Source organism: Ammospiza nelsoni, chromosome 14 (assembly GCF_027579445.1).
Source record: "Ammospiza nelsoni isolate bAmmNel1 chromosome 14, bAmmNel1.pri, whole genome shotgun sequence".
Lineage (NCBI taxonomy): Eukaryota > Metazoa > Chordata > Aves > Passeriformes > Passerellidae > Ammospiza > Ammospiza nelsoni.
This window is the reverse complement of record NC_080646.1, coordinates 2,296,090-2,323,527: the sequence shown is the minus strand read 5'-3', so window position 1 is coordinate 2,323,527 and position 27,438 is coordinate 2,296,090. Positions and strand designations below refer to the sequence as shown.

Sequence of the window (27,438 nt, the reverse complement as noted above, 5' to 3'; positions counted from 1 at the left end):
GCTGTAGAAATCAGAAAGGACGTAGCACGTGATGGAATGCAAATGAGTTATCAGCAGAAAAATTCACATTAACTCCTTGTATTTTCATTATTCCTACCTGTGGCATAGAATTACCTGAAAAATAGAATCCTTGTACATTGTAAACCCTTTAAATTGGTCAAGAGTTTTGAAACAGATTTTTTTTTAAATTTCAGTGCATGGATTTTGTATTTGAAGGGATTTTTTTTCTGACTGACATGTCAAACTGGGGATGGTACATGCTAAGAGTACACTTTTCTCTAATTTAACAGCTGGATTGGAAAGCTTGAATTATCTCTGCATAATTGCAATGATTAATGGATTGTTAGGAAATTGCAAAGTATTGATTGAATTTTCCCCTTAGAAAATATTTCTCCTCTGATAAAACACAGTTCTGGGGCTTTGCTTTTGTCCTTCCTGCTTTCTGCTCCAGGGAACCTAGGGGCTGCTTTTATCTGGGAAATGGGAATTTGGGTCAACAGCCCTTCAAGGACAATTTTGAATTATTGTGATTTCCAATCCCAAATCTTCTCTGAGCTTTGCAAGGAGATGGATTTGCAAAGTGTGAACAGGGATTTCAGAGCCAGGAAAGCTCTTTTTGTTTTTTTTGGGTTTTTTTTTTTTTTTTTTTTTTGGGTTTTTTTTTTTTTTTTTTGCTGGTACCAGCAGCAAATACTGGCCATCGCTGTTTCACATTCTGCCATTTCCATGTCAAATACCACCAGTGAGCTCTGAAAGGCACCTTGACCTTGTTGTGGGAATGCCACAACCACCAAATATAGTGGCAAATTTTCCACTTTATTAGGCCAAGATTACCCTGGGGGATCTCAGGAGTTGGTGGGAAGAGGGAAGTGGAGAATGAAGTGAGAATTGGATGCAGGGAGAGCTTGATGCACAGTGCCTGGGGCTGGGCAGCTGAGAGCTGGGAGCCCTGACACACATCTGCACCTTAATAGTGCTGGGCTCTTTTTGGCAGCTGCTCTGGGAATTTCCAGAACAGACCCATAAATACACAGCTATGAGTGCGACCTCTGCTTCTTTTCTTCGCTAAATTGAACATCCAAGGCCCAGCTGAATATCATTCCTTGTCTCTGCTCCAGTTGCTTGGGACGTGCTGCCTCTGCAAATGGTTCTGCCTAAGTTAGGAATTATGAGAGCGTGCTAATTCAAGGTTTGCCATGAATTTGGTGTTCCCGCAAGGATGACACTAATGGCAATTAGTGCAGCAGAAATGCCCGTGCTGAATGACTGTTCTCACATTAAAAGCTGTCACTTGGAGAGCACACAGTCTCTGTTATTCCAGGCCTGACCTCTGCTTTCTGGCTGTGTTTCCTGTGCATGGCAGGTGTCCCAGGCCGTCCCATCACTGCAGCAATTCACTTTGGGAGGGGACACGGGGAAAGAGCAGAGTAGCCCAAACCAGCCTGTGCTGACAGTGACGTTTCCTGAGGGTTTGGATGTTCTCCTCTGGGGCTTGAACAGCAACAAAATTAACCCAAGAACAGAAACAAGACTTTAATTTCTGGAGCTCCTTGCTACTTCGAAGCTCTCCTCATGTCTTGCTCAATCAATTCCTGTTTAGACAAAGAGCTGTTTCTACTGTTTCAGTTTCCACCATGAAGAATCAAGAATCTGATTTTAAATGATCAATTGCATTTAAACAGGCTTAGCTAGAAGTAATCCCTGCTGCTGCCCAACTCCATAGCAATCTGCACAACTTTTAATGTTTTGCTAAAAATCATTGGTAAAAATGCCTTTGCTTTACAATGACTGCAGTTCAACAAGTGGCAGTGCTGCAGCAGTGTGGGAACTGTGATTTTTACCTAAGCCAGAACACCTACTGTCCTCACCCTGCGCCCTAAACTCTTGTGCAGGGTAAATCAGTACCAGATGAGGAACATCTGCAATATGCTCAAGAGGAAGTCATGCTTGCACACATGAAAAGTGTAAATAAAGGGTGTTTCTAGGCTCACAAACACAATCCAAAGCATGAAAAGGAGAACAGCTCTTACAGGAGGATAACTAAAAGTACTTAGTTTGTGTTATTTTAAGGCTTTTTAGCACTAACAGCAGTTCTGAAGGATGAAACCAGTTCTGAGAAACATCAAGTGAAAATTAATAGCTTTTTAACAACAAAGTTCAATGGACAAGTGCAAATAGGATATGAGATGGAAACCTGAGCTCCTGAATTATAAATATACCCAGTCTCTACACAGACAAGTATCTGTTATCCATTTGATGTACTACTCAGTGCCAAGGGATTGAGAAGGTGGCAGGAGCAGGATGAGCATTTTCAAGCTCGAGATTTTGTGTGTTCTGAGTTTGGCTGGAGATAAAAAGGATTAATCCAAAGACAACACAGATTCTATAGCTCTCACCACTGCAGTACCCCCTGGAGTAGCTGGAGGTGCAGGGCACATCAGAGGCTGGCAGCAGGATGTGGGTGAGCACAGACTGATGGTCCCGATGCTCCTGGGGAGTTCTGTCCTCCTGTGGAGGGACACACTGCAGTCACACATTAGGTGTCTTTGTTATTAATGTTTTGTTTTCCCCACTCAGAAGCTCTGAGGCAGCATGAAGTATTTATCTTTAAATGCAGAGAATCACATTCTGGCTCGTTATGCTGCCAGCAGACGGTAACTGATGCACAGCACTGCTGCCATGCCCTGGGGTTACTTTCCACACACAGGAATGATGACACAGCCACTGCTGCAGTGATGGCAAACATGCTGCTGTGAGGGCAGGCTGGTGGGAGAAGAGCAGTTTTAAGGGATTCTGTTTAATCATCTGGACACAAGTGCTATTTTTGTCTTCTGCTGTTTAGATCTCAAGCCTGCACCAGGAGAAGCTGATGACAAAGTTGGTGTCTCCCATGGCAGAGGGGCAGACAAGGGGAACTGGACAACCTTTTGGGAAGGGAGAAGCGGGGTGGGCAGGGGTGGCAGTGGGAAAGGGGCCTGTGTTCATGGCCTCTGCACCTCATGAGCTGAAAGAGCTTGTTGGCCTCTCTGATACCTCCACCACAAGCTCACATGCCTCTCTCAGCTCATTTCACAGGAGGGATCTTCTTGGGGGACTTCCCACCAACCAACCCCAAGCTTACCTGTGCTTGTGGGTGGCTTTGGGGTGAGGCCAGTGCCTGCCCATGGAGGCAGGAGAGGGGCATGCACTCCATGATGGGGGTTAAGGTTGGTGAGTCCCAGGCAAGAAGTGAGGTGAGATTATCACAGTGTGTGAAGAGGCCCGGGGAGCTCAGACCATGCCCATCCATCACCTGGGCACAGGACTCCTGGGAGCTCAGTGTGCCCATCCATCGTTTGGGCACACGGACTTGCTCGGGCAGCTCAGAGAATCCCGGGCATCGTTTGGGCACACAAAGACGAAAACAAAAAAAAAAAACGACATGGGGGACGAAAAGATTCAGGTTCCACCGAGATTTGAACTCGGATCGCTGGATTCAGAGTCCAGAGTGCTAACCATTACACCATGGAACCGCTCTGTTAGCGACCTCTCCCGTCTGCCTCTAGTTCCTTGCACCACTGCCCCGCCTCAGCACGGCCACTCTCTCCAGGGGTACCGGAGGGGGAATCAGTGCTGAGGGGCCGCGGGGCCGGGCGGGACCCCCGCTCGTTTTAGCCCGCTGAGGGCGCGGCCGCACCGCTGCCCCGGGCGCGGTCGTGCGGCGGCGCCGCTGCCCCGGAAGCGCCTGTGGGCGGGCGGGCGGAGCGCGGAGGGCGGAAGAGCTGCAGCGGCTGCAGGGAGGGTCCGGCCCCGCTCCGCTCCTCTCCCGGTCCCGCTCCTCCGCCACCCGCCATGGGCACCCGCGACGACGAGTACGATTATCTCTTCAAAGGTGAGGCGGGCAGGGCCCGGCCGGCGGGCGGGAGAGCAGCGGGGCCCGCGGGCGGGGCCGGGGCCGCTCCCTGACGCGGGGCCCGGCGGGTGGGGGGAACGCTCCGGGCCGCGCTCGGGTGTCCTTCCCTCAGCCCAAAATGTCAGCTCTGGGCCGGGTTGGGCAGCGGGGATTTGGTGTCAGCGCCGGTCCGAGGCTGCCCCGGGCACCGGCTGAGGCGGCGGCCGGTCTGCGGGATGGCGAGCAGAGATCGCCAGGAAGGATGCCCAGGGCTGATAAGGACTCGTCAGGGCTGATAAGAACCCTTTCTAGCTGTTAAATAGAGCTTTAGAATGGGTGAGATATTCTCAGCATTGGTAGATGATGCGCTAATTTAATCAAGTAGTCCTTGCTGCCTTCTGTGTTCAGAGCCTTTGGCGAGGAGTGGAATGTCCCTGCTGCTCCACACCCAGAGATCATAAAATGCTCCTGGAATCATGGAATGGTTTGGGTGGGAAGGGCCCCTAAGATCATCGCGTTCCACCCCCTGCCATGGGCAGGGACACCTTCCACTATCCCAGGTTGTTCCAAGCCCTGCCCAGCCTGGCCTTGCTCTGTCCTGGCTCCCACAGCGAAGGGCAGGGATTCCTTGTTTTCCAGGGCTGATGCCCCTCCAGTCTGCCATGCAGTGCCCAGCTGGGTTAAAACCTTCCAGGTTGTTGTTAAAGACTCAATTTTGACTCCCTGCAGAGTAAAACACCAGCCTGCTGGACAGGTTCATGTAGCCTGCTGTGAAATGAGTACAGCAGTGCTGATGTTTTGAACGTTCATTATCCAGTTTTTAAAATCCCACTGAAAAAGCAAGCAAAGTAGTGTAAAAAAGTCGCTGTTTATTGTGATGTGGTATTGTAAATTTGAATTTAGGATTAAGAGCATTGCTTGTTGTGTTGTAAGGGTGAGAGACCCTTTGCTTGTCATCATGAAGGTAAAGGAAAGCACTGATGTTTTTTCCTGTACCTTTAAGCTGCTGTAATAACTTTGAGGAATTGCATTTTTTTTGTTGTTGGTTGTTTTATCCAACTGTGTGTGGAAAGTGGCATTATTTCTGCCTATAAATCAGTCATCTGTACTGCTATGGAAATCAAATCAGGAAGTTCCAGAACAGGCTCTTTTCTCAGCTTGCAGCCCTGGCAAGGACCTTGCTGACCACTGGTTTAATGGCATCAGGCAGTGTTATTGTAGGTACTTGTGTGCAGGTTATCAGAGCCATTGAATTACCCTTGTTCATGCAGTTCTGTCAGTGGGCTTGTAATTAATGTTTTAGCTGTGAAAGCCTGGGAGTATCAGTGACACATGGTTTGTTGGGAGAGCTCCTATCTTTCATTTGGCCTGCTTCCTTTTATAGTGGGAAAAAATAAAGTTGGAATCCAGTTATAGGGAGAGATGCAAAGCTGATTTAATTGATTGCCTTTGCTAAAGCTTTTTCTGTTCAGCTTGGTTTATAGAAGCTGTTGGGGATGCAGGGAATGCTGTGAAAATGCTGTTGTGAAGATAAATGATTTGGGTTTTTCCAGCCTAAAGTGGACTGCAGGAAGTTGATGCAATGCCACTTAACTGGGATTGATGTGGCAGCTGAAATAATACAAAAATGCAAAGTAATAAAACCCTGGAAACTTTTGTAACTTCCCAGAGGTGATTGTTGTTCTAAACAAGCTGTCACCACTCTGGAATGATCTGGAAATTATTGCAAGTAGGTCTCTGAACTGAATGTCTCCTTGCCAGGCACTGGTCAAAAAGGCAAAGGATAGGTAAATCTTTTGGAAAAGGGAACTTGGGGACAATGTTAAATCAGTGTTTGAATTTTAGACATGAGCATCTTGGGAATTGAGGTGAAATGTAGGCATGACAGACATATCCATTTTGAAAGGGATGTTCTAGAATTAAAAAGGTGGAGAAAGGCATCAAAATAATCAGAAAAGAGACCTAATGGATTCATAGCCCTGACACTGAATTGATGTACAGCTTGATTAAAATTTAAACAGTGAGTGATAAGGGCAAATAGAGAAAGTATCTCCTGTTTGTCATAATTTCTCTGGATATCTGTAATGCTTCTTTTATTGGGCAGCGGGTAAAAGCAAAAGGACAAAGTCCCTCAGGTGTGTATGCAAATTTTGAAGTGGTGCATTGCCATGCATATTATAAATGGATTTGAAAGCCTGCACAAATTCACAGAAGCAAGAAAATCTTGTTTGGGGCATGTCAGTGTGACGGTTCGTCTGAAGGCATTGCTGTTTGAAGATGCAGGGGCTGGCTAGGACAGAGATCAGCCTGTTTGTTGTGATACACGTCATGGTTTTTGGACATTGCTTGTTTGGAGTCAGACTCTGGGTGTGGGTCTGTCAGGACACTTCATCCAGCAGGACATTTCTGGGTTTATGAAGCGACTGTATGGGTAGGTTGGTGGGACTGAGTTCAGAGTTTGACCTGGTTAAAACAATCGTGTGATGTTCTCTAGTCTGGCTGTTTTTTACTGCTCCTGGGCTGAGCTGCCACGTTTCTGTTTGTGAGACCTCTGGTTTTGTCCTGTCAGCCCCTGACTGCAGCTGTGTGTGGAAATCTGGCTGACTCTGCTGCTGGGTGTAAGCTGAGCCCACCTGTGCTGCTGGATGGCAAAATCCAGGGACCTGTTACAAAATACACTTCTCCTGACTATGTTGCAACACTTCAGCATATAGGAAAGACTAAGCCTAGCTTGAAAAAATTCTGTTAAATTCTTCTTGTCCAGCTTCCAGTCTTTGTATCTTTCCATATTTTTGGGGTCTGGCTGAGAGCAATGCCTGCTGTTCCCAGAATGGCCCCTGAGGAAACACAAGGCTTTGAAGTCCAGTTCATAGAAATTTTGCTCTAATTTTAGTAGGAGGAAAATATAATAATGATACAAAGATATTGCTTTATTACTTAATAAATTAAGCCTGGCTTTAGCACAGGAACCTGTTGCTCTTTTTGATCAATGAGCTTGCAATAGATGAGCAGTTATCAAAGGAACCCTCACTTGTAGAAGATGTTGAAATTTTTTTCTATGGACAAAGCTCAGGATGATTTTGTCTGCACCTGGACCATCTAGGACTCTGGATTTGGGGCAGGCTTATGTCAAGGACCTGACTTGTGGTGATGTTCTGTTTACTGCTAGGAGAATCCAGCTTCAGCTCTCTGCTTCTTTGCATCATGTTCATTTCTCCAACTTCTCCCTTTGATATTGAGGAAATGCTCTGAAACTGAACCAGCCTGCTGGTTTGGGGTTTAGAAGACACATTTTTACTTGTGTGTTTAGATAAATGTGTGGTTGCAGGACATTTATTGGTTTGACAGTGGCAGAAGCCCTTGGCTTTCACTGCCTCAGACGTGGAGGCACTTTGGTGCTGCAGCAAAGCTGCTGGTGCAGCCATTTACTGCAGAGCTGTTGGGAGCTGGTACTGACTGTATGGAGGGTAATCCCTGCCCAAAGGCTCTGGGGTGCCAGGTCTCTTTTGGACAGAAAAAGAGTGAATAAAATGGGGCACAGCTGAGGAGGGTGAGTAAAATAAGTGATGACCATGTTGGGTTTATGGCCAGCTATGTTGTGCAGGATCATGTCATTTTTTTCACATGCCCTTCAAACTCCAGCTGAAGTGGGCAGGGAGAGGTATCCATCAGTAGGTTCTTCTGGGGATCATGAAGAGATGTCCAAGTTTTTTATGGATATGTCTCTTAATAGCAGAGCTCAGTGCAGAGACAAGTTATAGATATGGTGATTTCCTTGTGCTGGTGTACTCATCCTAGGTCATGTAATCTGTGACTTGTGCAATAACTTTTGCCACAGACAACACAAGCTGTGCTGGACTCTATTTTCAACCTGATCTCATATTTAATGAGATGATTAAAATATTTTCTGAAAATTTAAGCTCAGAGGTTTTACAGAAATTAAAATTGTGTGAGTGAGCTAGAATGTTGGTGAAAAATTAATAATCCTTTCTTGACATAGTTCTCTAAATTGCTTCTCATGCAGCATGGGAAATTGAGTTCTTATTTTGGTCTTCTACAGAAATAAATCTGGAATTACAGAGTGAAATTTATACAGAACTGTGGACTTCACACTTCTTTTTTTCTCTCTCTCCACTGAATGCTTGTATGCTTGTCTTAAATGTTTGGGGTAGTAAATGCTATAGAAAGCCAAATGCATTGATTGAAAGCACGTGGTTGCAAGTATTGAACTGTCCCAGCACTAAATCAGTCACTTGGGGCTGGGAGATTATTTCCATGACTTTCAAATGTGCCTGTACAATTTTCCTTGCTTGTGCAACTTCCTAAGGTGCTGCTCCTGTGAGGGAGGTGGTGCTCCAGAGCTGGTTATTGATTAATGTCAGCACTGGGTCTTGTGGCTGAACTGGCTAAAATGTTTCCTCCAGACCTTCCTCCTTCCAGTGCCGATGTAGGAAAGGAATTTGTGGGTGATGCAAGTTGGGTGGGACAGAGGAAGTGGGAGTGTGGCTCTGAAAGAGCTTTGTGCAGATGAGGACTGTGATCCTTCAGATAAGCTGGGATTTGGGATGTAAGGGTTTATCCCTGAGGACTTGGACTCTGGTAAAGTAAAAGTTTGCCAACCTAAAGCTGAACAATTAGGTCTGATGAGAGGCAGATAGAGCCCTCAAGGTGAAATGGTCAGGAGAAATAATTCCAGCTCCAGGTGTGCCTAACACACAGAGATGGAAATACTGAAATCCTTGTCTGCATCACAGGGAGATCTGGCTTAGAACAAGGTGTGCAGTCCTCACTGTGCTGAAAAAAATTTGAAAAACTTGTAGGGAAGGTGTTTGGGGAAATGAATAATGTGTTTTATGGAACCATTTGACAAGTTTTTGTATTTAGCAAATACAGCAAAGCCCAGCCAAGCTGTGGTTGCTTTCTGTAAATACCCCAGCCTAAACACCACTGGGAGAAAACACTAATGAGCTAATGGAGAATGCTGGCACATGGATACCACCATCAGCTGACCACTAATTCCTTCTGAAAATCAGAAGGCAATTTCTAACCATTAGGAGTGAGTTTCTGGAAGGAAAGCCCAATGAAAGGGACAATGTGCAGGAAAAATTAACTTTATCATGGCCTAGATAACGTCATTTCCCTCCTAGGACCTGTTTGTTTGGGGTGTTTAGTATGGGACTTGGCCATCCAGGGTCATTCCTACTGCATTTCTATGTTAAGAATGTAATACATGGGAACATGATGTAGTATAAAATATCAAAACATGGTGGCTTGATAAGGAAAGCAAAACTGAAATTAATAACACAACCTAAGTGGCTGTTAGAGCTGTTTCAGTTCATAATTTTATTTAAAGAGTGATACTTACCCAGACGGGCAGAGATGCAGAAGGTGTGAGGAGTCTGAGGCGCCTGCTGACATTCCAGGCTGTGCTCGTGCCTGTGTTCAAGAGGAGCTGCAATGGCCCAATTAAGTAGAGGAAATAGCTGACTTCAAGGAGGAAGGTATTATTTTCCCCTTATAATTGGGACACATTAATCTGGTGCTGGAAACCATTCAGAACATAAGCAGTGTGGGATTCAGACACAGTAAGGGAAAAAACCTGGCAGAGGAATTAAAGGCATCCCTCCATTGTCAAATGACTTAAAGGCGGGCTTTGCACTGAACTACAAGAACAGGTTTGAAGGAATACTTTACAGGTATATGATGCATCCTATTGGGAAAAGGAAATGATGAACATGGATTGCTTTTCTTGCTTAGAGAAGCTTCTGGCCACTGCTGGGTGATAGCAGGACTGAGCTGTGCAGAGGGAACTGTCAGCCTTTCCCTCCTAGGAACTTGTTGTGTGTCCCAGTGAATACAAACATGATGTCATCTAAACCCATGGTCCAAACCTGCCAAAACAGTGTTGAAGAGGTGACTTGCCAGTGGCAGAGGAAAGCTGTGGCTGCGTGCCAGGGGTGGTGATGCAAGTGGTGCCCTGTCCCCTGCACTGGCTTTATCAGGATGTAGCATCTCTGTGCCAGCAGAGCTGTTCAGCAGTGACCTGGCACGCAGGAAAGCAGACTCCTGTTTGCATTGAGCACAGGGCCTTGCCACCCACCTGCACTTGTGATCTTCCTACACAGGAGAGGTTAACAGAGGGTGCTCTCTGCAACTCCTGTGCTTGGCCGGCTGCGTGCTGAGTCAGCTGGCACGGGCAGCTGGGGAGATGTTTGTTTTGATGAAGTATTCTGCACAAGGCTGTGCTTGAAGCCAGCGTTTTCTGCAATTTTCATTTATGGAGGGAGTTTAAAAGGTGCTGCTCTGCCCTTCCAGTCGGAGCAAAGAATTGCTCTGCATTATTTAAACAGAAGCTGCAGAGGGCTGCAGCAGCAGATGGGAGTGTTTCTGCTGCTGGACTGAGCTCCACGGGGGGTTTGTGTCATTGAGTGTGTTTGGTGCACTCCGTGCTTTGTTGTACCACACAGAATCTTTAACTTGTGGTGTCTTAACAGTTAATGATGTGTGTTACTGAGCAAGTAATTGTTTTTTCTAATTAAACAAAGACACAATGTTTGCTGTCACCTGAGTGTGCACTTTTTTGCTTGGGCTGGTGTTGATTCAGTGCTGAACTTCATTATTGGTGTTTCTTCTCAATGATTTTTTCTTATTTTTCTTTCCTTTCCTTCTCTACTGGTTTGGAACCTTAAAGGCCATAGGATTACCCGATGTGACTCTGGTTGTGAGCACATTTCATCCACTGCTCTGCTTCTTGGTACTGAGTTTTAAGTTACAATTCAACTTGCACCTTTCGACTCAGTATTACAAGATAATGCAGTGAATCCTCGTGATGCTGTTTTTCCTGCAGGAACTGGACTTTGAACCTTCTGTCAGTCTCTTGTCAGGCATAGCTGAATCCTTCCAATTAGTTTGATTTGCTGGGATGAGTCAAGCTGAGCCAGGGAGTGGTGGATCCAGTTGTGAGGCTCAGCAATCCCCTGGCAGCTTTTTTGAGCAGTTTCAGTCTGTGGCCTGGTGTGTGCAGGAGCCACAGCAGCAGTGGGGACTGCAGAAGGGCAGAGAGCTGTGGCTCAGCAAACGTTTCAAACTGGCTGGCAGGGTGATGGTGGCCTTGGGGGTTCTTTGGTTTGGTTCTCTTTTGGTTCACAAAGTTGTCTGTCCCAGTGGGGAACCTGTCTTCTGCAAAGGCATGAGGAGTGTAAGTGAAAGCCAAGTCTGCTGCTTGCCCTGTGTTTTGGACTTCTGCAGCAAAGCAGATTTCAGTTGTGTGGTTGTAGGGTTTGTGTTTTGGTTTTTAGTTCTAGTATTGTTTAAGGAAATATAACTGGTCACCAATGTTTGCAGTGACAGCCACGTGTATTGTTCCTAAAAGAGGAATGTTGTTCCATGCTGGGCAAAGGAGCCTGAAATATAACCATTGAAAGTCAAGCCTAACATCTGTTCAAAATGCTGGTGAATGTGGCAGCTCTGGTTTTCCAGGAATGTTGAGACTTGGACAGCAGATCCATGACAAGGATGGTGCCATTGCCATTCTTTTCCTTCATGCTTCATTCTTTAAAAGAAATATTTCTTGCATGTGATTTTCAGTGTGTCATCTACATCTGGAGTCTGAGCCTGATAATTTTTTTGTGTTGCAGTTGTACTCATTGGAGACTCTGGAGTAGGCAAGAGCAACCTTCTGTCTCGGTTCACTCGCAATGAGTTTAACTTGGAAAGCAAAAGCACCATTGGAGTGGAGTTTGCCACGAGGAGCATCCAGGTGGATGGGAAGACAATAAAGGCTCAGATCTGGGACACGGCGGGGCAGGAGCGATACCGAGCCATAACCTCAGCGTAAGTGCAGCCCGGGCGGCTGAGCAGGGCAATTCTGGGCCCTTCCAGTTCCTCACCAACTGCAAACAGGGGTGTTGGTGTTTTACTGGGTAATACCCACAGCCTCTGGTGGTGGGAAGGTTAAATGTTATTCAGCCCAGAAAGTCGATCTGGTGTGTTCCTGCACAGACTGATTTCCTTTGCAGTGCTCTCATGACACGGAACTGGGGGCATTTCGAGTTTAGAATGCAGGAGCTTTGAGAGACTCATTTCCATGAAGTGAATGATAAAGGAATATCAGTGTTCCTGGTTGTTTTATCAGTGGTAACCTAAGAGCAGAAACCTTCCTGTAGCAGCCAGGAAAGACTGCTCACTTGTGTGCTTGTTTGATTGTTAAAAACCAGCATAGCAAAAGCAGGATTTCAGTAGAGCTGCGGGGAACTGTGGGGTGGGAGAACATAGCCTGTTTCCTTTTGAATACATTGCTTTGGCTCTCACTTGAAAGGAACTGTGCCCTTTGGTAAAGGGAGTAGATCATGCTGACATTTTTATGACCCAGTGAGTCACTCTACAGTCTCCTTATCACTCTGGGCCCTGCCTGTGCTGCACCCACAGTGATGGGTGGGGGAGAATTTTCAGGAGTGGTTCAGAGGTGGAAGGTGACAGCAGCTTCTCACAGAGCTCACAGTTTCATGTCTGGGATGCAGGGTTTCCCCAGAGCCATGGGGTTTGCCTCTCTCCCAGACTCTGAGCTGGCCCTGTGGTGTAACTTCATCTGCCTGCTCCACTCCCCCGTTCTGTCCCACGGCCCTGGGGAACTGCCCTGGGCACTGTTTGCATAGCTGGCCCAGCCAGAGCTGCTCCCCAGGATGGCACAGGCTCCTGTGGCCTGACAGTGTCTGTCTGTCCCTGTGCCCAGGTACTACCGGGGGGCCGTGGGGGCACTGCTGGTGTACGACATCGCCAAGCACCTGACGTACGAGAACGTGGAGCGGTGGCTGAAGGAGCTGCGGGACCACGCCGACAGCAACATCGTCATCATGCTGGTGGGCAACAAGAGCGACCTGCGCCACCTCAGGGCCGTCCCCACCGACGAGGCCAGGGCCTTCGCAGGTGGGGAGCTCAGGAATTCCCTGCTGCTGTCTGGGGATCTGCACACCTGGCCTGGGGAGGGTGTGGGTAGGAGGAAAAAACCTGCGGCTGCTCATGTCCCTCAGTGTCACATGTCACATTCAGTCAGAAAGCAGATCTTGTAGAACGTACATGTTGTTTCAAGAATCGCCCCGAGGCACTGGACACCTTAAACCAGATTTATTCTCTTGGCTGGGCACTGTTTGTCTTGCAGAAACTGTGCCTGTGGCTTTAGGTGTGAGTTTCTAGTGTGGTGGTAGCTTTTCCTTTAGTGTCCCAACTGACCTGCAGCCTTACACAGGTGCCTGTGGCTGAACATTTTCATTAAACTGGCTCTCTGACTTTTGTTATGTAATTAAGATCTGTGAACAGTAGTTCTGGTTTCTGTAAGCCTTGGTTCAGGCCCAGTCTCTTTCATCCAGGAGCATAGCTGGCTTCCTCACATTAAAGTTTGCTGTAGCTCCGCTGGCAGAGTTTATGGCCAGTGAGGATCCCTGCCTGCAGCTGGAGGAGTGTCATTCCCCCTGCTGCTCTTTTCCTATTAACTGCTGTGATATATTAACAGGTGGGAGGTGGAGAAACTTGATGAGGTTGAAAAAAATCTCACAAACTTTCTCACACAGAGAAACTGCAACAGATTATCCCTTTCAGTGATGCCGGAAAATGTGCCTTTAGGTTAGACAACATTGGGCTGATACCTGTGCTTGGGAGTGGGTGTAAATTCTGGTGTTGGTGTTGGGTGTGTCACTTTCCCACCACTTAAGGGGGAAAACCCCACAACTTGTTTTACTTTCTCTTGATACCTGGGTGTCTCATCAGGAGCACTACAAATATTCTCTGGTACAGAAGCTTTTCCAGAAGGGAAACAGATATGTGCTGTACCTCTCTAATTATAGTATTTCTGTCCACACAGAGAAGAATGGTTTGTCATTTATTGAGACGTCTGCTTTAGACTCTACAAATGTGGAAGCAGCTTTCCAGACTATTCTGACAGGTGAGTCATGCAGGGCTTTGTGCTTCAAGGGGGAAGGGCAGGAGGCTGCTCAGATATGATGCAAATAGGCATTTCTTTGCCTATAAAGTGTTTAAAATGTTGCTATTTAATCATTCTTCATTAGCCATAAGATTTGGAGTCCAGTTTCAAAGAGTCACAGTTGAAAGGCCAGCCTTGAACTGGGGAATGAATCCTTGTTCACTTTGATCTGCCCCGGGTTTCTTGTCAGCCTGGTTTGTGTTTCAGTTTCCATCTCCCATTACAGGGAGTGCCCACGGGAGGGAATTGTCTCATGCTGGCATCAAGTGAGAACAGCCATTGTTTATCAAGAAGTCAGTCCAGTTTGTTTCCACCTTTAATGGTGACCATGGCAGTTGCCAAGGAAAAGGGGATGAAAGAGCAGAGATCCTTCCTTTGAGACACAGTGACTCCTGAGCTGCAGGAGTTGCTGTTGTTGCGTTTAATAGTCCTGCCTGGACTTTTGGCCTGTGTAACATGTGACAGCAGCCAGTGCTGCATTTTTATGCACTCTGGATAAAGTACTTCCTTTTTGTTTAAAGCCTTGTTTAGGTAGGCAAAACTTGTTAAAGCTGAGACACTCAATTTGGAGAACCTTAACTTAAGCCTGGCTTGTAAAAGTGGGGTAGGAATTCACAAACTGGTGTGGAAGTCACTCACTGTCATGAGGCTTCTGCATTTCTGAGCAGCCAGGGCACAGTGGGACACTGTGGCCTGTGGTTTTGGAGTTTTCATAATTCTCAGCTTTGGCAAATGTCCTAGTCTGAGTTTTCAAAACATCTGAGACACTCCTCTGCTTGCTGTGTCTATTCTAGATGTGCCAGGCAGTTTCTTGTTTTCTCCAACTGCCTCCAACATGTTTTCCAGTTGCATGTTTCAAGTCTCTCCTTCCCAGTGTAGCATGTGCCAGGCTACGTGATGTGCTTGGTCTGAGCAGTGGCCCCACTTCCAAACTGTCTGTAAATCAGATCTGCTTGCTGTGACAGTGACACCTAGTTAGTTCTGAACTTCTCCTCTTTGGCACCTAATTTAGACATTCCTTTAAAAACACACCAGAAAGGTCCTGCTAGCTATACTGGAACATGCATGTGAGAATAGAGCTAGGAGGTTATTCACTGTAGTAAAAGTATAAATCCTGTAGCATTTCTTCAGTTGTTTGAAATGCTTTATGGACAGCCTGGCAGTGGAGAGAGGTGTTAGCTACTGGGGTATTAGCTGCCTGTGTCCATCTGTTTCTTGTTTCATCCTGAGTTGTAAGAGGCCTCTGACAGTTCTGACTCTATTGTGTTCTTACCCTGGGTTCCTAAGCAGTAGTGCTCCTGTGCAGATACCAGCTAAAAGTGTGTTTGTTAGATGGGTAAAGAACTTTGTTTCCTTTTTGGTTGAACCATGTGGTTCCCTTTTAACTTCAGTGTAGTCATTTGGTTGTAATTCCAGCATTGCACAAATTTGTTTCAAAAAGAAAGAATTCTGTTAGCTCACACATTTGTTCCCTACATGACAAACTGCCAGTGCCATCAGAAGGTGGATGACTAAGGAGTGGCTGAGGTGTTGGGATGCCTGCTGCATTTCCTGTTTTCTTCACATGCCCAAAGGCAGTCCTGTCAAAAATGCACATGAATTTGGGCATGGATTTTTCAGAATAAAGACACTGCTCACTTGTCAGTGCCAAAACCTGAGACTTTTTCCTTTATGCCCATGTCCTTGGTAGCCCTTCTCTCAGGAACACCTTGACTTTGAGGTCAGATTTGGCCAGATGTGCTGTGTGTGTCATGTAGAACAAGCCCTGCTGCTCCCACTTTCTGTTTGCAGAGGCTCAGGGCTTTCAGATGCAGGTCAGTTAATTAACTCATACACCAGCACTAATAAAACAACATCAGATAAATCAGGCAGTGTTTATTCCCTCCCGAGGTGGCTGCCAGGCTGTCATGGCCACGTAGTCTGGTCACCTCACAGTCCCCATCTCCTGCTGGCCTGTTTGTTCTCTCAGTGACACTGGGGAGATGAGCAGTCTCCTGTGTACCCTGGGCTGCCTTCAGAGCCGTGTGATGCTCAAAGGATGCACGGCTGCTGCCCATGGGAAGCACCTCACCTCTTGAGCAGGGGCTGGGCTTGCTTTATCTCTTCTCGCGTGCTTCCCACAGTACCTTTTATTCCAGAAGTGAGTTTGGATTCTAATCTGTGGAAGTTTGGTTTTTTTTACTGGTTTAATATGTCTGTAAGCAGAGCTGTCTGTAATGGGTGATAAAACTTGTTCGTGGTGGGCTCTGACAGATTCTTGAGGCTGTTGCTTTTCCATGGATGTCAGTGTTGCCTGCGTGTTGCTGTGACAGAGTTTGAGGTGAAGAGCTCTTGGGTTTATGAACAGGATCCTTGTGATCCTTGTTCAGGAGAGTTCAGCTGTGCTGGAAGAAACACTTGTGCTTAGTGGGCATGTGCTCTCTGCAGACAGGGGCTCCTGTTTGGGGGAGATAAAGGTGCAGTGAGCAGTGCCTGAGCAGCAGGTTGGCTCCAGCTGGGCTGTGACTGGCACGCTAAGGAGGGCTGCTCTGGAGCTCACTTCACAGCTGGCTTTTTCTCTTAATGACTTGCTTTGAAGGAAGGAGGGGGGCAGTCATCTGAGGAATGTGGTTTTTGGAGTCACCCTGCAGAATCCTGGCTGCTGTGTTTGGCAGGGCTGCCTCCCAGCTCAGTGCCTGTGGCTGGAATGCTGGCTGTCCTTGGGAGCAGGAAGCTGGGGAAGCCAGCAGGCGTTGCCGGCGGCTGCGAGCAGAGCTGGCTGACACAAGGGGCAGGACGAGCTGCTGCACCAGCCCTGCTGGTGTTTGCAGTGCTGGGAGCTGCACCACGGACACCTCAGGCTGCTCAGAGCCTTTCCCCAGCTGCTGGGGTCTCTCCTGAGCTGGGTGTTGTGGCCAAGGTCTGTAACAACCTTCCTGTCTTTCCAGCCCTCCTGAGGCTGGTCTGGTTGGGACAGTGATGGAAGTTGGTGAAGGTGCTTCCCTTGGAGGTGTAGCAGGGTCCCTGTTAAACTTATCCACTCCTGGATTCTCAGATCAAGCACTTTGGGTAGATGGCTTTGGCCATGGGAAATACGAATCCAGTGTCGTTAGCACAGCCCGAGTATGTGATCTGCTGCTACAGGTGGAGTAAGGGATAAAAGCTCTTCTTTCTTCTCCCATATACAGAGGACTTTTAGATGGGGTGCATCATACATGTGGTGGGCTTCCTGTCCCGCTGTGGATTCTAGATGAGGTTTTGAGGACCTTTCCCATCTGTGACTTAGAGTAATGGTCCCTATCCAGATTGTTCTGTTCCAAGATGTCTAGACTGCCAGGGCTGATTGTTGTGCACACAAAGCTGCTTTGTATCATCTGGCAAATGACAGAGACTGGTATTATGATCCCAGCCACCCTGAGCATTCACAGCAGGATAAAGCATCCTTAAAGTAAACTGGAGTGTGCCTCCCTTCCCTGCCTGGCTCTGTGCTGTCTCTGTTCCCACACCGCATTCTGCCGTGGTTTCATCTCCAAGGAATCCCATCACCAAGGAAACAACATCAGAGAATTAACATCGAAAAATCGAGAGATTTCCTCTTTTGTTGCCTCTGTACACCTGAAAATGAATGGAACCCCAGTGCAGGCTGAGCAGCCAAGGCCTGGCCCAGCTCCTCCTGGGCAGCAGTGTCTCTTTTTCCCAGCTCTCACAGTGCAAGGCCTGTCTCTCACAGTTCCCTATTATGCAGTGATGCATTCTGCTAAATGTGCCCTTAATAAGGTCTTATTCAGCTCCTGAGCAGAGCCCAGAGTGCTGTGTCTTCATTAAAAAGGGCACATCTTCATTAGGCCAGAGCAGTTCCAGTGCAGGCTTGGCTGCTGGGCATTCTGCCCCAGTGAGAGCAGGTTTGGGCTGTTCCCCCTCCCCTGCCCTGCCACAGCAGCACAGCTCACCAGGGAAGGGCAGGTTTCAGCATTTAGGCTCTGGCTGCACCAAGCTTTGCTCTGCAGAGGAGGAAGCAGCAGGTAGCAGCAAATTTGGGGCTGTTGGCAGTGGATTCACTTGGGGAGGTGTGTTGGCAGGGCTCTTGGGGAGGTTGTGGAAGTGAGGATCATAGGAAGATGTTCCCAGAGTCAGGAGTAGATTATCAGTAAGGGAATTGGTGCTGTTAAGATTATTTTTAAGGCTTTGGGGCTGATATTTGCTGTCAGATGAGGCTGTTACACAGAGGGCACCCTGTGTGAGTCCTGGCTGGTGGGGTGGAGCCAGTGTGTCATACATCAGGCACTTGTATGAACTTGTTCAGGAAATTCTCTGTGAAACTGAGGGTTGCTGCTGCTGGAGGTGCTACCGGAGAATTCCCAGTAACAAAGGTGGCCAGAGGCGTTTCCTGTTGATGGGAACAGGCATTGTTCTGCACTGGGAGTGAACTGGCTGCCAGCCCTGAGCACGAAGCTTGTCCTGAAGGTGCAGAGCAGATTTCTCCAGCTCTGCTCCTCCCACCCCACACACGGGCTCTGCTGAGTGCTGCCACGGGGCCAGGCTGAACCCTGTCTGCACATTCACACACCGGGCTGCAGGTGGCTTTGAAGGCCTGGTTTCAGGGGTTTCACTTTTCTTGTTTATGTGTAAGATGGTTGGAAAGAAGAGCAAGTGTGAGAAAGGGTGAAATCAGAAAATCCTTTAACCTGTTCAGCTTTTGTTTGGTTGCCTCGATGACCTGATCTGTACCTGACTGCATATGAAAAAGCCATTTTAATGTAGTTTGTTCCTTCTGAGTTTGAGCTGGGGCTTTTTGTAAAACTGAGCTTTAGCAAGCTTTTATTTTTTTAATGGTTTTCAGATTCAAATTTGCAAGTGAGTTCCACACGTTCTATTTTTGGTGTCCTGTGTTTCCTTTCTGGGGGTGAAGTGCTACACACACTTTACTCTCTCAAGTGCAGCTGAAGTGCTGCTGTAGCTGCTCTGAGTTTTTGTGCAGCACCATCAGCCACGACAAGCCCCACCAACAGGGCAAGGCTCTTGGTGCAGGTGTTTATCCCATGCTCTCTGATTCCTTTGTTGAGGATCTCTTCATGTGGAGCCCGTATTTCTCACACAGCACATTTTGTAAAGGGTTTCTGTGCTGCTGCAGGGGCTGAGTCTCCCCCTTTGGGCCCAAATCAACCTTTTCTGACGATTTAACACTGCTTGGTATGATAGATGTGATGGGTGTGCTCAGCAGGAAGAAATTGCCCTTGCAGTCCTATCAGGGAGAGAAATCTGGAATGGTTCCCTTTAATCCTGTTTGTGGATACATCAGCAAACATGTGACCTTGTCCCTGGACAGTGTCCTTGGAGCTTAAGAACCTTCAGAAGGAATGGATGGGCACATAGTTTCTCATTCATAGCACGGAGATTTGTGAATTCTGTCCATTTACTGACTCTTATCTCAAGGAAAGTAAAACAGTTGTTAAAAAAGTAATTTCTGTTGCAAATATATATTTTATTTTCTGTATCTAGAAAACACCACAATTGAACTTTGTGTGGAAGCTTCATTGCATTACTTGTGTAATTGCAAAGCTGTGGCTGGTTTCCCCCAGGTTTAACTCTTGGGTGGCATTTTGCTGGTGTGCACATATTGATCAGCTCTTTCTCCTCTTCCAGAGATCTATCGGATTGTTTCCCAGAAGCAGATGTCTGACAGACGTGAGAATGACATGTCCCCAAGCAACAACGTGGTTCCCATCCACGTCCCTCCAACCACTGAAAACAAACCAAAGATGCAGTGCTGTCAGAATATATAAATTGCCCATTCTTTCCTAAAAGGCTGTGTATATTCCCCAGGTCCAAGATTTAAATATATTTGTAATTCTCGTGGTTACATTCTTGTGTTCAGTTACTGCTTATTATTTCTCCATGTCTTAAACACTTTGATTTCAGTGTTTATCAATCTCTTTCTTGGATGTGGCTGCAGTATTTTCCCAACACCAACCTGTCAGTTTGGGCTCAGTAAATTGTTTGGAACTCAGCTAATCCCTTCCCAACATGATGCCCACTAGTCAGAGCACTGACACCTTTGGAGAGCAATTGAAGACATTATCCTGCTTCTCACAAAGCAATTACTGTCAGGTTAACAAGGAAAATCTCTCTGGGCAGAATAATCTTTCCTTGTCTTAAGGTGCATTCTGCATCTAAAGCTTGGCGAAGCTCTGAAGTGCAATTTTATTGTAAGTTAAATGTTTTTGGCTACATCTTCAGATTGTCAAGTGAAGTTTTATAGGATATTATGGGGGAGAAAAGAGAATTTCTTGTGAACAAGCAGCAGTTAGCAGCAGTTGTGGCTACATGTGAGTGAGGTGCTGTGGTTTGGCACCTGCTGCAGAGGAGGTTGATGTGAGGCACAGCTGCTGGGACCCCACGGAGGTGCCCCTTGTGGAGGAGGTGAATGCAGGAGCCACGTCCTGAGGAGGGTGAGGAAGGGTCACTCCAGCTCTGGAGCTTGCAGCATCTTTCTGCTGCTGGAGGCTTGGCCTCCACAGTGCTGGTGCTATCAGGATTTGAGGATGCCTTTTTTTCTTTCATGGGACACAGACTTGAAGGTGTTGGCACGTATTACATATCACATCTATTAATGCATGCCACATATATTAATATATACAAGTGCTTGAGTTGATGAATAAATAACTTCCACTACCTGGCCTTAGTTTTCAGTTCTGGTTGATCCAGTATTTTTAAATTATTCCAGTGGTTTGCTGTATGTTCTTCAACAAAACCCTCTGGAGTTTTCTGTCTGGATGTGTTCCTCCTGTGGTCTGTTGCTCCATGCCAATCCTGTCCAATCTGCCTGTTCAGGGATACATGAACTGTGCCTTCTGTCACTCGCTCTGTGCTGTTCCTGAGCACGCCTGACGCTGGCACTGGGGGCCACAGCCACTGCATTCCCACAGGATGTCAAGGAACTCTGTTGTGCAAATGCCTGCAGTTATTTATACAATTACTGGGAAATAATTGATTGTAGGGGACGTTTCTCAAACTCTGATATGACCCACTTGGAAGATCCAGATGTGGTTGGCACTTCCAGCTGTGTTCTGTTCCCAACCTTTCTGTCTCGCGGTGCTCATGATGTGTGAGGCACACGGAAGGCATTGCTGTAGTCGGTCACTTCTTGTTTTTTACTCCATTTCTCCTCCTGGTATTAGTTCTGAAGATGCTATTTTGATCTGTTTGTAAATTACTTTGTATTTTATGCATGTACTGTACTTTGATTCATTATTTTTTTAGATTGATTTAAAATATATTCATCCATGATTCTAATAAAGAATTACAGGGGACAACTCACTGTGGTGTTGGGTGCACTTTTTGGGAGAATTGGGATTTGACCTGAAGGTTTTATCTTATGAGCTTCTTGGAAGAGGCAGTGAGAAGACACTGAAGTGGAAGTGTCCCTGGAAAAGGAGCTGCAAAGGTTGTGTGGCACAGTTGCCTTCCCTGAGAGCAGCTCTGAGCTTCCTGGGGCTGCTGCAGTTTGTAGCCAGGGCACTTTGGCAGCTTCAGGAAGCTTTGAAACTTAGAAAATTCTGTGAGTTCCCTCTACTCAAACCTCTGAATAACTTTTGCAAACCTGTTTTTTTTCCCCATGTTGCCACGAGGAAGAAAATCCGGTGGGAGACGAACTCCTGCCTTCTGCAGCAGATGATGGAAGCTTTGGATCCTGCTGTGGTGTCCTGATGAAAGGTGGGATCTCTCCTGAGCAGGGTGTTGTCACCAAGGTGTGTGACAGGGTGTTGTGACCATGAACACCAACGGGGCAGCACTGGTGGCCTGGGGAGTGCTCTGAGGGTGAGCTGAGAGCCCAGCCCCTCACTCACTGCAGGAGCTGTTCTTGCAGCACATCCTCTGCCCGTACTGGAGCAGATTTTGGAAATAATTGATTTCCCTTGGCAGCCACATTCCAAATTTGTCAGCTGGAAATGCAGGATGACTTTCACTCTGCTTCCTTTTCTCTTTCCTATGAGCAGGTGATTTGACTCTGCTGTCACATCAGTCTGGATTTTGTGTGGTTTTAGGCAAAACTCTTTCTCGTGCAGCAGATGGAATTGCAGTGCAGATGGTGGGAGCACAAACCACTGTGGGAGGATGAGGCCTTCTAAAGCAAAATCCAGTGGGGTGTGTACAGAAAAGGAACTTCTCACCTGGGAAATGCTTTGCCTGCTGTTCTGGGGGTCTGTGCTGTGTTTCCCTAAGGATTGCAGGGACCTGGCTGCAGATCCTGGCCTGGGCTGGGTCACACTCCTGGCACAGGCAGGTGCTTCCAGAGGTGTTTTGGGAGAGACAATGCAAGTCATCATTCCATCTGAATGCTTTCCAATGGGGGATTGTCCTGTTCAGCTGCTGATTAATCCTTCTGTTCCATAACTGGCACTACTTGTGTACTGAAGTGTGTCCTCCCTGCTCATGGGAGACAACTGATGGTAACAGACACTGCTTTGGGCCCTGGAAGGAGCTTTCTGAGATTCTGGGAATTCCATATAATGCTTCAAAATGGGCTTTGCTTGCCAAAAGGTTTCGCTGTCATCTACATACTCGAAAGCCCCAACTTTTAACAATTATTCAGCGAGTGTCAGTGGCTCCTGTCTTTGATGGGAGTTGAGGTTCTGACTCTAAAGCAGAAAGGACATGGAGTTGTTCTGATTTAAAGACATTTTTATTAAGCTAGAATTACTTACTCTATAAATTCAGACCTGATGAATTTCCAGCCTTAAATAGCTTATTGAGTGTGCCTTGTCAAATAAGAAGATTACACGCTGGGCTTTAGTTAACAAGATTTTTAGAAATATGAAGCACAAATATTGAAAAGCTTCAGCATCTAGCAGTGGCTGCATTGCCTGGGACTCATTAATTCTGCAGGTGTTTCCACTGCAAATCTGTGATTTATTCACTGGGCTCCCTGGGAGCTGCCCCGTGTCCTGTCCCATGGCTGCGGGGTGACCGTGGGTCCCCAAGTGTCCACACAAGGCCTGGGAACCTGTGATGGCCCAGGGCAGTGTCACCACACCTGGTGGGTGGGCAGGGCCTCTCCCAGCTGGCATTGAGCATTCCCAGGAGTCTCACTGAGGTCAGACTGCTGAGGAGCTGGGAGAAGGGTGTGCAGAGCTGCTTACCTTTGGTTTACTCCAACTTGGAATGGCAGCACTGGTTTTTCTGAGCCATCCTGCCACTTCTGTCCTAGCCTGGTGCCAGGGGGTTTTGGCTGGGGGGAGCAGCCACATCACCTGGAGAGCTCAGATTAGTGCAGGGCTGGAAGTTTGGCTCTGCAAATGAGTACGTTGGAGAACTACACATTGAGAGAAATTCAATTTATTTTGTACAAGGTAGGATACCTTTGCACAGTGAACAAATATATTACAAATCTGTCTTGCCTTAAAAAAGTATTGCCATTTTGGTGCCTGTTTCCTAAGCTAACGCTGATATACAAGAAGGTACTTTTTTTTTGTTGGTTTTGTTGTTGTTTTTTTTTTTCCTGTGAAGCTCTATGCACATCATTGCATTTGGTTTCAAAATCCTGCTTTGAAAAAAACCAAACCAAACAACTGAGCACATCTCTGCTCTCTGGAGTCTCATTGCAAACTACAGCGACACACAAACGTGGGTCAGGCCAGCAGCTCAGGCTGCTTGTGCTGGGTGCCAAGGTGGGTCCTAACAAGAGTATTCCTTATCCAACTGCCTTTCTCTTGATATTTTTGAGGTAAATCTTTCTATTCATGTACGCAAAATATATTCCTACTGGGCCTACAAAATAATTGTTTCCTTACATCTCAAATAAGGCTTTCCTGGAAAACAAAATTGCTATTTCTGATCAGCCACGGCCCCCATGCACACATGCAGCATTCAGGAAGCCTCGTGGGCAGGATCCTGCAGGAGCCTGGGGGTGTCCTGGGGGTGTCCAGGCTCAGGCTGGGGGTCCAGAGCCAGCCTGAGCACCTGGAGAGTGCTGGCTCCAAGGGGAAGGGCTCCCAGGGGCAGAATGCCCAGAGCCAGGGGCTGTGATCCCAGGCATGGGGGCTGAGCCCACCTCTGAGGACACAGCTGGGTCCCACCATGGTGCTCCAAGGATCCAGGAGTATTCCCAGAGCTGGGATCCAGCTGCTGCCCCCGAGATGGAAGGCTCCTCTTGCCAGTCCTGAGCCCTGCAGGTCACTCCTGGGATCGTGCTGTGAGCAAACCCACGGGGCTGGTGTCATCCTCTTCTGCTTCCATCAGACTGGCAAATGTGCAACAGAATATTTTTTATATTTAAAAGGCAATCAACTTGCTACTTCCACGTTTGCCTAATAAAATTACATACTTAGAGTCAATACTACTTCATGCTCAAAATCTACAAGGAACTAACGGCAAGTAGTCTACTTTCTAGGTCAATAGAGAGTATAAATTAAAAAAAAATATTGTGGTGGCTCAGTCCAAAATTTTGCCATGGGTCAGACCCTTGATAATTACTTCACAAACAGCTGCTGAAAAAGAAAACCCAGTTTCAGCTCCATTTAATGACATTTCAGGTAGAATCATCAACGGATAAAGTTGTACTACATGGTAATGCACATCAGATTAAGAGGTGTCATTGGTGGCATGCTGACAGTGAACTGTGGGGAGATGGTTTGGGAAGATGGGAGAGAGAAGCCGATGTGGCTCAGCTTTGAGAAAGGAAATGAAACCAGGGCTGGTCTGTGCAAACCTGCAGCATCCCAGGGCAGGAATTGGAGGGGCAGCAGTTTAAATTGCCTGACAGATCTGCTGGATTTAGCTACCAAAAGAGAAGCTGCATAAGGAAAATCAAAGCCTACCTGTGCCAATCAACATTAAAAGTGTGGTGAGTGTGAGACTCATTGTGGATACTCCATTTGTTAGCAAAGATCAGGGGATGTTTGGAAAGATATTAAAAACTGCACAGAAAGTGTCTGTGTTAATATTCCTCAACTCAAATTCTCTGGTACTGAATATAGAGATGACAATCTCAATGCTAATTACCAAGCATGATCTGCACTGGTTACACATGGTGATGGCAGTAAATGAGCTTTCCAGAGAGTGAAATGACAAGTTTCCCTGCTCTCATTCAGAAAAATGTCCATTCCCATGAAAAGATGAAAATAAATTCCAGCGTATTCCTAGTCACCTTGTTCCTAACAGTAAAAGGTTTCTTGCTGCAGTCAGTAGAAATGTACTTCCTGAAGTCCTTCTCTTAGCATGTTTTTGTGGTTTATTTTACAGCAAAGCCAGGGTTAGAACACGCCACAGAGAGTTTTTGCCTGGAGCATGAAGACACCTTCCTGGGGTGATGTGCTCCAGTCCCACGTGGAGGAGGCTCTCGTTAGTTCCAGGTACCCATACAAAAATGTCTTTATAAATAACATCATGCAGCAGCAGTTGGCCCAAGCTGATGTTGTGTTAAGTCCTTGCCAGTCCGCATAAAAGGAAGGAATGGCTTCTCCTCTGCTTCCTCACAGTCTGTGTTGGCAGCACAGTGCCCAGTGAAGTCCATGCCTCTAGGACTGCTTGTCCCAGGAAGGGCCATGCGTGGGGCTGTGCCGGACGGGCAGCAGGTCGTAGTGCCCAGGAATGTGACTGTTCCTGGGCAGGTCATAGGGGTTCTGGAGGTAGCTGGCACTCCGGCTGCGGGCGTCTTGGACTATGCTGACAGTGGGCTCTGGGGGAGCAAGGAGAACGGGGTTGTGGTGACCAGCAGCAGTCCCAAAACTCCTGATCCTTGTGAATCCCTTCCAGCTCAGGACATCACCACTGTGGCTCAGCTCCCCAAACCAGCCCACCAACGCTCAGGCCTTCCCCCTGCCAGTTCATCCCTGTGCCACGCCAAGCCCAGGATCTGTGTGCCACACAGGGGAAACCAGCCTCTCCACCAACCCCCCGTGGCACCCACTGCTTACCAACTTCGTAGATGTTTTTATTGGCTGTTGATGAAGTTGGCATTTCGGAATACGGGGACTCCCTGTGACCAGGTGATTTCATTTCCACGTAGCTGCTCTCGGAGTGTTTGCAGGTTAAAATGGGGGGGTCTTTAATGGTGGCGTATGGGTTTTCACTGCTGTTCAGGGAACAAGTGCTGGAGCTGCACACAGATTCTTTCATATAATCTGCAAAACAAGAGCAGAGTGGGTGCGTCAGGATCATTAGCTTAATTAGGTTAATTACAACTGAGCCTCTGCAGGAAGGCTGGGGGGGACAGGGGGGCAGGGGATAAGGAAGATCCTTGAAGCCTCCAGCACAGACACCCGGTGCTTGTGCTCTGGGTGTTCCAGACCATTGCATCCACCACTCAGTAGCAGGAAAGAAATGAAAACCTGCTCAGTACTGAAGGTTTTCCTGTGAGAGGTCCTAGCTGCCGTTTACTGCAATGTTTAATTGGAGGTGGCAATCCTTTCCCTCCCTCCCCCTCATCCCTGCAGAGCCGTGCTCATCCCGCTCTGCCCCGCAGGCCCAGGGCGGCTGTGGGCGCTCGGCTCTGCAGGCAGGAGCTGCTGCTGGGCCCTGGGCTGCTCAGCCAGCTGAGAGTGAGCCCCGGGGCCTTGGGCACATCCAGGGTCCTGTGCTGGAGAGCACAATGCTGCCACAGGCTCTGAACTGCCCCAGGGCAGCCTCTGCGTGTGCAGCCCCAGCCGGTTTCGGGGTTATCCAGCATCCTACAATTGGGGAATGCTTGGGTTTCCACAGAGGAGGACAAGCCTCCATCTGAGCCTCACTTTTGCTCTGCTTTTTTCTCCCCTTTGCTGTAGACATCTCCTGCTCCTCTCCCCTGGGCTGGAGAGGAGGTGACAGAGGCACTACTTGGGGTGAACAAGGTTGGCGTGAGAGCTGCGACCACCACTCGGTGACCCTGGCTGGGATAGGCCAGCCTGCTGCAAGGTACAGTGCCAGTCTTGCTTTAAAAATAAAAAACAATAGAGAATAAATAGGTCTTAACATTGACATTCAAGAACGTGCCATTGCTGCTGTGTGCATCCTGCTGGGCAGTGCCAGTAATTTAGAATTAGAGCGATGCAATGAAAGATGAGGCATTTTCTTGTGCTGGGTTACAGTACAAAGGCAGATCCTGGTATATATGAAATACTCCCGGTGAAATAGTGGGACTTGCAAAATAGCTGCAATCCCAGCTGCCCCCGCTGTCTAGTATGGGAGACAAAAAGAGAAATTCAGGTTAAGAAATAGACAGACAACATGACATCACTTCTCCAAACCTCGGCTCTGAGCCTGCCAGCCCCGTCCTGCTCCCTCACACACCAGGTTTGCTCCACTGTGAGTGACTGTCCCTCCTTCAGCTCTGGGCTTGTGTCTGTGTGTCCATCACCCCTGGCTGGTGCCCCTGGTCCTGGTTCAGCCCTGAGGGAGGTGTCACGTGTTGCCTTTCTGGGCTCTGATTTCAGTGGTACCAACAAGTCTGGAGAGCCCTGGGCTCCCAGGGTCAGTGGAAGCAGCTCCTGGGAAGCTCCACTGCACACAAATAGCTGGGACCATCAGGGATGGGGGGCTGGCAGAGGCCTGGCACCAGTGCAATGTTTATTTAGTTAAAAAAAACTTAGAAACTCCTTGTCTGACATCAGCCTGGGTGAGATGAGCAGTGCCTTTG

General features: G+C 47.6%; 2 protein-coding genes and 1 non-coding gene across 4 annotated transcripts in view; 1 reads left to right on the top strand and 2 right to left on the bottom strand.

Annotated features, from left to right (window-relative positions):
* Positions 1–3,440: 3,440 nt before the first annotated feature.
* Positions 3,441–3,512, bottom strand: TRNAQ-CUG (transfer RNA glutamine (anticodon CUG)). Its single transcript has one exon. It is a non-coding gene; the product is annotated as a tRNA-Gln (tRNA).
* A 228-nt stretch (positions 3,513–3,740) lies between these two features.
* On the top strand, positions 3,741–21,143 carry RAB11A (RAB11A, member RAS oncogene family). The gene is made up of 5 exons (XM_059481907.1): positions 3,741–3,871; positions 11,509–11,704; positions 12,603–12,796; positions 13,728–13,808; positions 19,470–21,143. The coding sequence occupies exons 1-5, from the start codon at positions 3,832–3,834 to the stop codon at positions 19,607–19,609; spliced, it is 651 nt and encodes a 216-aa protein (XP_059337890.1). The 5' UTR covers positions 3,741–3,831; the 3' UTR covers positions 19,610–21,143.
* Positions 21,144–25,342: 4,199 nt separating this feature from the next.
* Positions 25,343–27,438, bottom strand: part of MEGF11 (multiple EGF like domains 11) — a 189,871-nt gene continuing 187,775 nt past the window's right edge. For both annotated transcript variants that reach the window (XM_059481906.1, XM_059481905.1), the window contains 2 exons: positions 25,742–25,948; positions 25,343–25,503 (listed from right to left, as the gene is read on the bottom strand). In XM_059481906.1, the coding sequence (XP_059337889.1) occupies positions 25,343–25,503; positions 25,742–25,948 (368 nt within the window). The remainder of the gene's footprint in view (positions 25,504–25,741; positions 25,949–27,438) is intronic.